Source organism: Neolamprologus multifasciatus, chromosome 5 (assembly GCF_963576455.1).
Source record: "Neolamprologus multifasciatus chromosome 5, fNeoMul1.2, whole genome shotgun sequence".
In the NCBI taxonomy this organism is placed as follows: domain Eukaryota; kingdom Metazoa; phylum Chordata; class Actinopteri; order Cichliformes; family Cichlidae; genus Neolamprologus; species Neolamprologus multifasciatus.
The window spans coordinates 4,158,927-4,173,363 of NC_140443.1; the positions used below are offsets into that span (position 1 = coordinate 4,158,927).

The 14,437-nt window shown below is 38.8% G+C and overlaps 1 protein-coding gene across 1 annotated transcript in view; it reads right to left on the minus strand.

Annotated features, from left to right (window-relative positions):
* nckap1l (NCK associated protein 1 like) overlaps positions 1-9,246 on the minus strand; it is a 29,859-nt gene extending 20,613 nt beyond the window's left edge. Inside the window, exons 1-7 of the mRNA XM_085161125.1 lie at positions 9,054-9,246; positions 7,783-7,893; positions 7,296-7,388; positions 3,388-3,444; positions 2,312-2,454; positions 1,931-2,021; positions 316-453 (exon numbers count right to left, since the gene is read on the minus strand). Coding sequence (XP_085017251.1) covers positions 316-453; positions 1,931-2,021; positions 2,312-2,454; positions 3,388-3,444; positions 7,296-7,388; positions 7,783-7,893; positions 9,054-9,143 — 723 coding nt within the window. The 5' untranslated portion in view covers positions 9,144-9,246. The remainder of the gene's footprint in view (positions 1-315; positions 454-1,930; positions 2,022-2,311; positions 2,455-3,387; positions 3,445-7,295; positions 7,389-7,782; positions 7,894-9,053) is intronic.
* Positions 9,247-14,437: the final 5,191 nt, after the last annotated feature.

The following is a 14,437-nucleotide window of genomic DNA, read 5'->3' on the forward strand; positions in this document are numbered from 1 at the left end:
CATCCCTTTTCTATACTGTGTTTTGGTCCTTTTTCATTTGCAGGAGTATTCGCTGCCTTCCAAAGTGTAGATTTTTATACAAGACTAAGTATATTCAATATAACAAAAGTCGGGGCATAAGCAGAAAAAAGGTAAAGGCACACAGTTTTCATAATTAAGTGTTTTAAAGATGCAGAATAAAAACAGAACTCATATGAATAACCTGAATAAATGCGTTCACTCTTATGCTGGTAGTAAAACATTGTCATATTTCTCTACACCTCGTCTCACTATTTCAAAACAGGAGTTGAGGGTATGAGAGGAAATGAGACTCACAGTGTCACAACAGGCTGAGTCCAGCATGGCAGCTGGAACGCTGAGCAGGCTGAGGAGCTGGGCGCTTCGCCACTGCTCTGCTGGCAGGTTCCTCCGTGGGTAGACCATCTTCAGCGAAAGCAATGCTGTTGTCACAGCCTGACAGAGGGATAGAGGTGCAAAGGACACCGAGTGAGGAAGACGGAGGGAAAGTGAGAACATTTAAAAAGCCAAAAGGACGAAATTCTGAGAGAAGGCAACGCTTTAAAAACCTGATAAATGGTGATTTGTTTTGTTGCACGCACACGGGCATATTTCAAGATAACCCATGAGTAAACCCTTTTAATCATTGAAAAACAAATTAGTGGAGAAAACAGCAAACTATAATAAAACTTTTTTGTTTCATAGAGTGGTGAAGGCATAAAAGCACTTGGGTTGTTCAGGTGCAGGGAAAAAGAAAAACACCTTTTATATAAAAGAACTAGCATTTTGCATACTTTACTGTAGGGCTGGGCGATATGACCCAAAATTCATATCTCGATATTTTTTAGCTGGATGGCGATATAAGATATATATCTCGATATTTTTTTAAAGCCATAAGGTAAGAACAAAAAGAGTTCTTAGTCAAAGCTGTGTCCCAGATGTCACACAGGCACTTTTATTAACATACAGCATAGATGTACATGAACAAAGCTACTCAAAAATAAATTATGAGCATTTATTAAATAATAATGCTCCATAAATAAAAGAAAACTATGTTGTTTTTGTGCATAACAAAGAGCTCACAATTGTGCAGTCAAAATGTAAACTAAAAGACACTGAGCATAATAACAAAGACAGATTTCACAGCTGCTCTCTTTCCAAGTTCGTGACTGACAGCCTTGAGTTTGAAATCCGCTTCGTAACCGGCACTTAACAGGTGCCATTTATGGTCCTTATACACACACAATACGGTAATATTACATTGAAGCACAGTACGTATCACTCCGCGAGGCTCCTCGTTAGCCGTAATGCTCTGACAATCCATCAAGCGCTGCAGCTCCGTAGTTTACCAAAGTCGTACTAAAACATTTTTTGACAGATTGCTGAGCGCCGTGTACCACATAAAATCGGTTCGCGGTCATCAAGCACAACCAGAATTCATACATAAGGCGCGCTGTCAACTTTTGAGAAAACGAAAGGATTTCAGGCTGTGCAGCGCCTCTGGGCTGCATGGCGTTAGCGTGGTTAGCTTGTTAGCGTGGTTAGCTCGCTAACACGTTGACGCCGTCCAGCCCCACGCACGGGGCGATGCGCAGTAACTCGTTAACGGAGATTTGCCGTGTTCATCTTGTCGCTGCCTGCAGGTGAAGCGATGGGGGAGGAGGGGGAGTTGTGTTCAGTGAAGGAGGGGCGAGGCCGAGTAATGTTGCGTAAAGACAAAAGTGGACGAAAGAGAGGCAAACTTGCGGCTCCACAAGTATAGTTATAACGTAACATAGACTATATCAATATAAAGGATATTGTCACATCTTATATCTCGTATAAAAATATATCGATATTTTTAAAAAAACTCGATATATCGCCCAGCCCTACTTTACTGTATTTAAAGTTTACCTTTGTACTTGGACAGCTAATGACACATTTTTGAATTTACCTTTGTATGAGGGCCAAACTCCTCCGTGAGCTTCTTCCAGGGATGATCATACTCCAGAAACATCTGGCCCAGCCGAGGGTAGGAGGGGTCACTGTAGGGGTCACATTCAGTGGAGGCATGATAAGAGCAGTACTATTTTAATCCAACTTACAAGGTTTTAATGAGAATAGAAACATCTGACTGTGGTTGCTGCAAATGGCCTTGCATTAGCCAAACAAAGTGTGGCTTTTAAAGTAAGTAGTAACTAATGCTTAAAATTCAAATTTATTATAATGATTAGAAAAATTGGAGTATTTGTGGATGAAGCGTTTAGCATTTGAATTGTTTGCTGCTGCTTTAAAAAGCTGCACGGCGTTTGCTGAGGCGTCCATCTTTTCCCACCTGCTTCCATTCGTCATCTCGTGGGCGCAGTTGAACATTCCCACCAGGGCCTTCTTATCATCGATGCGAGAGAGCGTGATGATAACGGACGTGTACGTGATGATCAGATCCAAGTAGTTTTTGGTGAAGTCAAAGTTGGTTGTCTGAAATCACAATTTTAGTGTCATCATTTGCTCTACGTTCCATTTCAGATATCACATATTAGGGATGCAACGATACCAATTTTTTCAAACCGATACTTGGATCTGAGTACTTGCCGATACAGAGTACAAAAAACGATACTTCTACCACACACACACACACACACACACACAAATACAATTAATTGGAAGACAGGTTTTATTATATTCCCTGCCGATAAAAAATAAAATCTTAATAAAAATGACCACAAAAAAATTTCAAGTGAAAAATAAGCACTTCTGTTAAATTATTGCAGAGTCTCCACATTGTAATTTTACAAAATATCACTGAACTATTGTCTCGAGCTTTCAGAATAATAAATAAACACTTCTGTTTGGAATAAAATAAATACAAATTAGGTTTGCAAATAAAATAAACTTTTAAATTATTGCAGAGTGTCCATATTGTAAACAAACAAAATAATTATTATTAAATAAATAATAAAATATAAAAAATTATAAAATAAATAATAAATAAAATAATAATTGGCCCCCTAGTGGCCAATCTAACAAACTACAACAGAAATGACAAGCCACCCTCTGATTAATGAAATAAGTTGGTATCGGTTAACTTTTACGAGTATGAGTACACACACATTTTACAGTATCGGCCCCGGTGCATCCCTATCACATATTAAAGGCAAAAAGATAATTTTGGATGGGTTTGGTGTGAAATATAAAGAAGGTGCAATTTTAAATGTGGCAGTAGCAGAAGAAGATGAAGCTCGGGCGTGAGAAACGAAAAAGCAACATAATGTGCAATGTGTAATCATTGCACATTATGCAATGATTACACATTGCAGGAATAAGAAACACAGCAGCAGACTGGTGACCAAAGCAAACAGGTAACAACTTTAATGTTTTCACCGAAACACTACCCACACAGTGAATACTTACTATATCAAAGAAACACTGACAGGCGTCTATGGTGTTCAGCAACTCATAAACATGGTCCTGAATGGAAAAAGGAGGATTGGGTTACAAATGACAGACCTGAATAATAAGAAAATTTGCCTTTGGTCCATTTTTAAAGAAAACTTTATAATCATGAATAATTTGTATCTTCATGATTGAAGTCTTACAAATACCATGAATGTCTTGGCATTGCTGCAACTTCCCACACAGTGAAAAATGAATATTTTGAGAAAGGTGTTAAAACCACAATGAGCTAACTGCCCTCGGTGTATGCAACATAATCAATTGCTTTCTTAGGTCACAATAAACCACTCTATATGTAAATGTATTCTAACAACAAAAGGTCTGAAATAGTGAATGTGCAGAGCGAACAACGAGACAAACTGCACTCTGTTTACGACCGCCAGCACTGCGCTCTATTTTCAGGTTTTTCTTTTCTTATGCAGTAGAGTGAAAGTCTTGAGCCACCACTCATTTCTACTATATCCTATATTTTGCTATGAAACCAGGAAATGGGTTCAACGATTTATTGAACCGTATGCAAGAATACATAGAAATACCACAAATAGGGCCAAAACTGAGTTTGTACAAATATAACGAGCTTGTAAGTCAATATTCAGTGTGATCGCCTTTATTCTTCAACACAGGCTGAACTCTCTCAGACTGTCTTGTAATTTCTTTAACCTCCTAAGACCCGAACTCTTCCACGGCATGTATTTTTTATTTCTCTTTGATATTTGGTCATTTTGGGGCCCGATGAATGTAAAAACAGAATTATCCGGGGGTTTTTTAACCTTATTTTTGTTTTTAAGAAAAATAAGAGCCAAATATGAGGATATTCGTTTAAAATTTTGATAGAACAGTAGCAGTATAATGTCCTCGTAAGTGGATATCAGGCCCATGTAGAGCAAAATTCAGTATTTTGGTCTAAATAACCCAAAATGTGATGTCCACATATGTGGACGCCAGGTATTAGGAGGTTAAGTCGTCTTCAGGAATAGGTCAGGCTTCTCAAAGGACATCACAAATGTCCTCTTAGGATTCTGGATGCCCTTTGTTCCATTCCCGATGATCCCACGCTGCCTCAGTAATGTTGAGGTCCTGGCTCTGGGGAGGACAGTCCATGACTGATAATGTTCCACTGTATATTTTTCTGTTCAGGTCACAGTGTGTTTGCTAAGCTAAAAAATTAATCTGTTGTCAATCAGAGACTTTCCATGGTGGCCTGAAATCACAAGATCCCCAACAGCACTGACTGAAACTATGACAGAGCCTCCACCATGTCTTATAGATCACTACGGACACTCGCTGTTGTACCTCTCTGCTGATCTTCTCCTTCCAGATTTAAGTTCAAGTTCAAGTTCAAATTTTATTCGCCACATACAGTGGCAGGTTGCCCTGCAGTGGAATGAACCCGCCCCCCGACCTTACACACACGACACAGACATCACATGGGGATACAAGTCAGAGAACGGTTGCATTACAGAAAAACCACTGAAATGTACACTACAATGGGAAAGTACAAGAGGAACAAAAGAGACCTCTACTCATGCTGGGCTATAGGAGGACAGCATGAGAACAGGAAACAAAAAAACTCCTCTGCACAGAAATGATTTAAGTTCATCACTCTCACTGATTTTCAGTTCCACCATCATATCTGATGGGACTTTGGTAGATGGATGAACTGAAAAGCCAGGTGCACGTCTCGGATTCTAATCCAGGTCTCTGTTGGATTTCTTTCCTGTTTCTTGAGGACTTTCAGACACCGTTCATCATATATGTGCCAGGTTTTTGGCTAATTTTCTTTGAGATTCATTTTGTTGGTTTGATTTTATGCTTATCTTTGGCATTTTTTATAGATTCAACTAAAGACATAAGAAAAAGCTGTTCTTTCCAACGAGATAAAAGTTGCTACGTTTTCTGTTATGTGTAGATGCTTGTTCAGCCCTTGATTTATGTCTTTTTTATTCTTGAATGATTCATAGGTCAGTGTTACGTGGCTTAAAAAAAGCATTCCTCTGAAAGTGATCAGGTACAACGTCTGGACGGAACAGAAAATGAGTGAAAAAGCAGCCAAAGAAAAACTTTAAGAGGCACAGTCACGGCAGTGGGTCTGTGGCCCAGTGTTTTGTGTTTAATTTCTATCCCTCGATTATTGTTATTCATGGTTTTGTTCTCTTGATGGTTTTCTGTTCACATTATATTTGTTTTTAGCTTCTAGTTTCAGTCACGGTGTCCTCCTCGTGTTCCACATTTCATATCCAGTCACTCATGCCTCTGTGTCTCTGTGCATATGTCAAGTGTTACTTTGACAGTCTCTGTCAAAGTAACACTATGTTAGTGTGTTCAGTTTTGCTTCCCCTTTGTCTTATTTTTGTCTGATTGGTCCCAGCTGTGTTTCCACCTGTTTCCCATCCTCTCGTTATCCTGTCTGTGTATTTAAGTCCTCAGTCTTCCCGTGTTTGTTGTCGCGTCCTCTTCATTTGCTGCGTGTTCCTGCATAAGTGCCAGGTTCCCTAGCCACCAGTGTTGGGGAGTAACGGAATACATGTACCGCCGTTACGTATTTAAAATACAAAATATGAGTAACTGTATTCCGTTACAGTTACCGTTTAAAAAGGTGGTATTTAGAATACAGTTACTTTGTTGAAATAAATGGATTACACGGCGGTACTTCCCTGTTTCATATTGTGGCGGGTCAGGACTGTTTGGGTTTTGTTTGACAGCTACGTTCTGTTGTTCCAGGTGGCAGCGTTATGGTTGCCATGGTTACAGGGTGACGCTCTCTCTCTCTGCGTGTTTCCTGGGTGAGAGAGGCCTTTTTGTTGTTGTTGTGCTAAGCTAATAGGCAGAATGCTACAGGCATAGCACTAAAGAATGTAGCATCATGGGCAGTGTAGTCCGTGCTGCAGGGAGAATGGACTGCCATACACGTTATGTGTCTGTGAGCGAGGGAGGGAGAAAAAGGAAAAGTACGAGCTGTCATCCAGCAAAAACGGGAGCTGGAAGCATGTAAATATAATAATAACCACTGCAGCCAAGAAGAGAGCCTGACGAGCCCAGTTGTAAGTAAGCTATTAAGACTCGACTGTACACCGTGTTCGTGTTTTCCTCCAAAAACAATAAGTTCTGTTAACAGCCTCTCTCTGTCTCTCGCTAGCAAAGTTGACCCAGACAACAAAGTAAAGCTAGTTTTCGGCTACGAGCCCGACACAGAACCCGCCGTATTAGCCAGAGGTCCCTTTACTACGGTTCGGAGCCGCGGACCTTCAGTAACAGTAATAAATCACAGCAATAGTACATTCATGTAGTTGTGCATGATAATATATTAAGTAAGTATTCAGAATACGTAACGGAATACGTTACAGAATACATTTTGGGGCATGTATTCTGTATTCTGTAATGGAATACATTTTAAAAGTAACCTTCCCAACACTGCTAGCCACATCATATGATGTCAAGTCTTGTCTAGTCATTTGTAGTTAAGTGCATGATTCTTAGTTCAAGTTAATCTTTTGTTTGTTTCTTTTTCAGTGATCATGTACCTAGTGTTAGTGTGTATTTTCCAGCAATAAAGCTGCAGCCTTTTTGTTAATTCTGTCTCTGTGTCCTACATCCTGCCTGCCACACAGCACAACCATGACAGAGACTGAATAACCTCCAGAAAGCCTGCAAAACTATTGCTCAAGACAATTTTTATGGCTACAACTGTAGCTTGCCTCCACCAGTGTGTGAATGGGTGGATGACTGGGTGTGTAAAGCGCTTCGGGGTCCCTAGGGGGGACTAGTAAAAGCGCTATACAAATACAGGCCATTTACCATATATTATGTTTCAATAACATACTCAATATCAAAAAGCAACTGTGAGATGATGAAAAAACTATATTCACCCTGAATTCAATGACATCCAGGAACGATTCGTAGTAGCTCGTTGTGTTGGACAGCACTTCTGATTTCTGTCGCTGGATGCTGGTCAGATTTTGCTAAACAATAATGAAGACATCAGTGGTTGGATGTGAGGTGATGTTTAACTTCCTCTGTGGTTGACAGTGATTGATGAATTACAAGAAATACACGAACATAATACATAAAGAACATCAGAAAATTGGTAAATACTTTACAGCGCACTGCAAAAAAACACAGAAGTGTTGCTTTCATAAATCAATTTTATGTTCTCGAGAGCTCAAACTTTCATTTTCGCACGTTAATCTTTCTGGTACAACACAAGCAAAGCACTTTCTGGCATATTTAATGATGTTTTCATTTTCATTTCAAGAAACAGAACCTTTATGAACACAAGCCAACAAAACAAGAAGAAAAACATAGAGACGAACATTCGGGGAAAAGTAAACTTGAACAAAAGCGGTTTGCACTTACAATGTTTCCCCTGTAGTCGATGTTGGGGAATTTCTTGTTGATATACTTGATGGCAGATTCCATGGCCTTATCTGTCAGGAAGGAGGGCCGCAGTTTGGGATCTCCACATGTCTAGATGAGAGGTGTGAAGATTAAGGACAGGAACATGTCATGTTTTCACATTTCAGTTTCATAGCTTTTATTTTTAAGAGCCGCTAGACGATAGGTAGAAAATGCCAATGACAAGAAAACAAGTAAAGTAACTTGGCTGTGCTTTCACTACCCTTTTAAACAACCTCTTGAGCAAGATCATTAACATAAAACTGTTCCTGTAAGGCTGTTTAGACGCTGAGAGCAAAAGGCTTCTCTCAAAGCTCACAAGTGTGAGGGCAGAAGTGGAAAAATGCATTTGTTGAGGTTTTGCTGAAGTCTCAGCTGTTTATCCACTTCCCCTTGATGAACAGAAACATACAGTATGTGCATGCACATGGATGCAAACTGCCGTTTCTCGAAATGTGTTGGTTGTCGGTGTGAATCCATTAGTCTCTCCAGTCATTTTACAATTGCCAAGACTCACGTTATCGACACACGTGTGGCTAAAATGATCGTATATTTTTATTTGTTCACTAATTTTACTGCCTTTGTGGGAGTTTTACAGCTTTATGTTCAAAGTAACTGAAATTTGAGTTGACTGACAGCACAGACCAACTTCCTGTTTGCACTTCCTCTCCTCAAAAATACATTCAGCTAGAGCCTCAGTTGACAGTTTTCCCATCCTGCAAAGCCAGTAAACACACAAAACAGTGCCCGCAGCTCATAGTTTATATCTTTATATCTCTATATCTCACAACCAGAGTTTAAACTCCACCTTCAGAAAACCCTCTTGAGTTTGAGAATTTGTAAATTTCATGTCATCTGTACTGGTGTAGCTCCTGTTTGAAGTTTGTTACTTCCGTGCATTAAAAATGAAACATGTTCAGCTCTTAAACTATTAGCAAACGTTGTTATTGTTTTTATTGCTGCTATAAGGATGTGATCTGTACAGTGAACCTATCACTGCTTTGTAACGCTTGTCAGGAAACTGAAAAGAAAATGATTCACAATAACTTCAAATCTAATTTGCCGCTAAGCACTGAATCAGTGTGTTCTTACGTGTTTGCTCTTAGATACATTTTTATCATTTGATAACTCGTATTTACACCAAAATAAATTAAATAAACAAGAAGTTCCTTATTTCTCATCTTTGTAGATCACACCATTCGTCTCTTAACTCTTCCTCTTTTCCCCCTCACCTTCTTAATGTAGTTCATTCGTATCAGCACCCCATTTCCTCTCTCATTGAGGATGGTGAGTTTTTCAGCCAGTTTCTGCTGGTAGTCCATGGCTCTGGGCACAAGATGCCTCTCCCTCCGTCCAAGCCTTGGCCTAGTCCTGCGTAGCGGTTGAACCCTGTGAAACAAGTGCACACCAGTGCCTCACCCTCTGACAAGTCACATGGTGTAGGTGGAGACAGGAACTGACAGAGCAGAGAGTGTGAATTACGCATGTTGTGTTAATTATATGCCAAAATGACAACTGCAAAAAAAAATTGTAAGAAAAAATGATACTGATTTGTGAATTAATGGCAAAAGGTGTTATCTTACTGTTAAACGTACACTGATGCACTCTTTTGTTGTGTGCAGTGCTCATCACCTCCTTTTGTTTTGTAAAAAAACAAGAACAAACAAACAAACATTGTAAACAGGAAAAACGAAGAAAAGTTACAGTACAATTATATTAACAGTATTTACAATGATCACTTTGAATATTAAACTTTATAAACTATTGAGTTAGTATTGAACAGCAGGAGTGAATCCTCTACTTCAACACAAGGTGGCGATATTTACCCACTGAAGCTCTCTGGGGTGCGCAGCTGCTCATGAGAACACAACAACATTATGCACAGATCCTAAAAACTGCATGATACTTGCATGATTTTCAGAAGTCCTAAAATACCTTTTCCGATATAGATTCTCCATATCATTCTCTCTCTTTTTTTTTCTTTTTTTGCCTGTCCCGTTTGGTTCTTTTGCCATCAGAATCGTCTAAAGGCGAAGAAAGATGCCCAACGGATTTACTTTACCAAATTGACCATCCCAGCCTTGCCGTAATGGTTTATTTGATTCACCTTTTATTGTTTATTTTATTTATTTTTTATTTTCTCTTGCTAGATACGGGACAGACTTGAATGAGGAAAAGAAAAGGGAGAAAGGAAGAGGGGGAAAAACAGCGGAGAAGAGGGACGGAGATAAAGGGCAGAAAAACAAAAAACAACTAAATAAGCAGACAAAAAAATACATCTATCAATCACCTGTTGAGAAAGAAAAAAGAAAAGCAGAAGAAAACGAGAGCAATACAATAAACAACATCACGATGATATATGGGAATATGACAGTAAATACTAAATATTAAACATTATTGTGCAGCACGTAATATTGACAGCGCACAGTGTGCTTTGAGGTAGGATCTTTATATCATTCTCTTCAGACTCAGACTTTCAGGTGGGGACCAAATAATGTTGCTATTTTACAATCCAGAGCAAAATGATTCCAAAGTAAACCTGACCTTTAAACTTTTGGGTCTAAAATGTCTTTTTATCATTTTATTTTATTAGGCCTGTTTGTGAAATTGTGTCATAATTGCCATCTTTGAATTGCCAGTTGTTCTATGAGGTCATGATGACTCTAACCTTTGACCTTTGAACATTTTTATTATTTATTCTTTGAGTTAAAGGGAAGGTTTGGGACACATTTAAGGAAATCGCCTAAAGGTTTTAAAGAGATGTTCTTTTTGAGAATGGAAAACATCTGCAGCCTCATCTGTCATAGGTACAGAAACCGGTGTGTCTGATTTAATGAGCTCTGTTCACAGACACAGAACGAAACTAAATATAGTATTTGTAGTTATTTTTAATCAATCAACCATAACTATATATTGCTGAGCTTCTGTTAAATTTTGTTAGCTCCTTTTCTCCTGTTTCCACAGCAGGCCAGGATGGACAAACCCAACACCGGCTCTGTACACATCTTTTATAATTTACACCAGGCACGTGCAGAGGGGGGGGCTAGAGGGGCTTGAGCACCCGCCCCTTTCCTGATGGGTGCCCAAAGTGCCCTTTTGTTGAGGCAACTTTTTAAAAAAAAAATTTATTTTATTTTTTTTTATGTGTGTGTGCGTGCGGAGTCCTGTCTGTGCCCCTCAACAATAATATTTAACTATTAATCACAGTTTTGCTAAATAAAAGGATCTGGATTGCATCAGTCACATGATCACATTTAACCAATGATCGCTCTTGACGGCAGAACGCGCTAGTTACGAGCCGGGAACGAGCTCACAAAGAGCACGCGCATTTTTAGCGGTCCGGAGCTGTAGGAGAAACACAAATTAACTCAGAGACACAGACTGATGCGACAGAACCAGTAAGTAGTTGTACAGCGTAGCCTGTAGTGTATAGCACACAGGAGTATTAGCTTATTACGTACACGTTGGTAAGCTGTCTTGTTGCAACTGACGAACTGAAACAAACGAGCGTGCTGTGTGTGTAACAGCGCGACAAACATTACCTGTCCTTTTATTAACTGCACAAGTAGTGCTGGTCATAGCTGCTGGCTACCTGTGTAAGGCTGTCATGGGTCTGTATCTCTGTCCACCGTTTTAGGGAACATATTTAGTTTTAAAGTAAGTTTCCGGGCTTCTCCTGCCTTTCTGGAGGGATTATATTTCACTAAAAAACGATCTAATGTGCATGTCCACATAATTATGCATTATTATAATATTTTAAAAAACACACGCTGTATTTTAAAGAACATACATTAAGAAGCAGATTATATTAGATTTATATTTTAAATTTAAAAAATTGGATTTTACAGCAGTAAAATTATTGTATCTCTACAGTTTAAAAATGTAATAAGCTTTCTCCCTGCACAGAGTGGATAGTGAAACAAATGGAATAATCATAAATACATTATTTCATATTTATTACTTCCCCCTCCTCATTGCTTTATTATTGTAGCTCTAGTAATAAATAATAATGTAAGGATTCTGGATCAGCACCGTGATGCCCATAGTATATCCAGTATTCTGAAGAAGGTCTAAAACGTCACTGTGTGTGCGTGCATGTGTCTGTTTTATGTATATGAATTTTTTTAAATTATTACTCATGATATAACATTGTCCAGACATGGCTGGTAAGGACATGAGGAGGAAACAGTAGGAGCTGTGAGGCTACTAAAGGCAGTGGATCCCTCAGCAGCTGGATTACAAAGAGCACATGTACCAGTTGTACCAGCTATAACATTTTTCTGTCATCATTTTATTATAGATTAAGTGCAAGAGTTGTTAGGTGTGGATAATTAGCTTATAGTTTATTGCAATAGCAAGTTGTACCTTGTTCTCAGATAGACAGCAAGTGGAGAGTGATATATAGAGTGATAAATGATGGGATGGAAGGAAGAAGAGAAACAAAGAGTGATTCACAGGCAGAGCCTAAATTATTTCTCACAGTTTTTGTTGCCTTATGGTTCCAAGCGCTGTCACCAATCTTTGCATTTTGTTATTTTCTCATGATACTTGTTTAATCAGCTACCATCTCTCCTATGGACTTTTTACTGTCTACAGTCTCAGATCAACACAGCCCTGCCCTTCCCATATTAGATTCTTGATGAATGTGTGTTGTTGTTATTCAGCCTGGTTCAATGTGCCCCTTTTTAACTTTGAGCACCCGCCCCTTTAAACCTCTCTGCACGGCCCTGATTTACACTGAACTGAGCGCGCCACACTTGAACCAGGACCTGTGAGGAAGCGGTTTTCTTTTTGTTGTAATTATGCAGCCTCACCACTAGATGTCACTAATTCCCACACAGTAGTTCTTAAACTGTATAATTTAATCAGTGGAACTTGTCTTCATTTGACTTGAGAAAAATAAAATAAAATAAAACTGTTTTTTTGGTGTCAGATTTAGGCAAGCAACACATCGCTTTTTCATTTTCAAATTTGAATATAAAAGCACAAATGGCATCCAGTTTGAGGCAGAGTGTTTAAAGTTAACACAAACAGCTGTAGGGGAAAAAAAACTGTAGGGAAGTCAAAGAGTTCCTGGATGCATGGGAAAGTGTCTGTTACACATCAGTTGAAATCATGCCTTGTGTTTTGGTGTGTTAATTAAAAAGAAAACAGTACTCAAATGTCCACGTTAAGCTGTTCTCAGCCATTATCACTCAGACTTAACACTTTGCTATACAAATTTGAAAGACCTAAAGTTATTCAGCAACTCTGTGTTATTTTCTGGTTTTTTGTTTTCTCACGAGACCCTGATAAGTCCTGCTGGAATTTTGCAACAGGTTAAGTAAGAAGCGTCAACCTTGGAGAGTGTAATTTACTTAATGAGAATTACTAAAGTCAACCACAGAAAAATCAGTGTGAAGCAAGTGATGGCTGATGTTAAGTGGACTCGAAGAAATAATGTGTTTATTATTTCCGTACTGGCAGAAGTTCAGAGTGCGGTAGACAAGTTAACAAGGCTGTCTGGGAAAGTTGACAGGAATATGTTGATGTGGAAGGAGGAGCAGGGGGTGGGGCTTGGTAGATGACAGAGTAAAACGCGTCTTACCCTCTGTGAAAAAGGTTAAAAAATGAATTCTTGCCTGACTCATTGGGGGAAAATGGATGAAGAAACAAATTTGTTTAGCTTTAACAATTAATTCAAGCATCGAGCCGCCCGTTCACTCATCATTTACTGTGACTGCGCCTAAGGTGACGTTTTGATCAGAAAATGTAAAACGTGGATTTAAAATATGGATAGAAAATTAAATGTGAGCAGCTGTAAGATTGTGATATGTTGGTATGCTTTAAAAACACAATAAATCAGACATAATACCAAATCAGCTCATCAGTATCTCTCCACAATCTTGGATCGCTTTAAAAATCACTATGTGATGTAATTCTGTTTGTTTACATGTGCTGAATACACATCAAGATCCAATGATATGAGATGACTGCCTTTTTTTCTACTGTTGCACACATATTCTGAGTCTGACTGGCTACATTTACGGATGAAGCATGCGTTTAAGAGAAAAAAAAACACTGATAACTTTGATGGAAACAAATGAGATTGGTGCACATTTGTTTTTATTTTGTACGTGCAGTAAAAAAAATGAAAGTGCTGAGCTAAAGAGTCTACAGACACCGAAGACTTCCTTGCAGACTGTAATAGTAATGACAGAGGAAACGCTCCCAGCTGCAGCTGCAGCCCAGATGTCAGAAAAGACCGATGGCACATAGACTAATACTTGTAAATAAAGTATAGGCACTAGGTTGATGAGTGCAGCTCTTCCAGAATATTAGCAGATCTGTTTAACCACCTGTTTAAGCACATTTTCAAATATTTTTACTACTTAGGCTAAACGTAATTTAAAGTGATGTACTTAAATTGTTGTTGTACATACTCTGCTACTTCAAAACAGTCAGATATTTTCGTTACTAGAGATCAAAACTGATCTCTGATGTTAGTTAACTTCGCTTTGGTTTCTTCCTGTTTTACGTGAAATGTTTTCTTTTGTATCTTTACCTTCTAGGATCGGATTGTTTCCACCTGCCCTCACCCGTGTCTCATTACCTCCGTGACCGTCTGTACGTATGT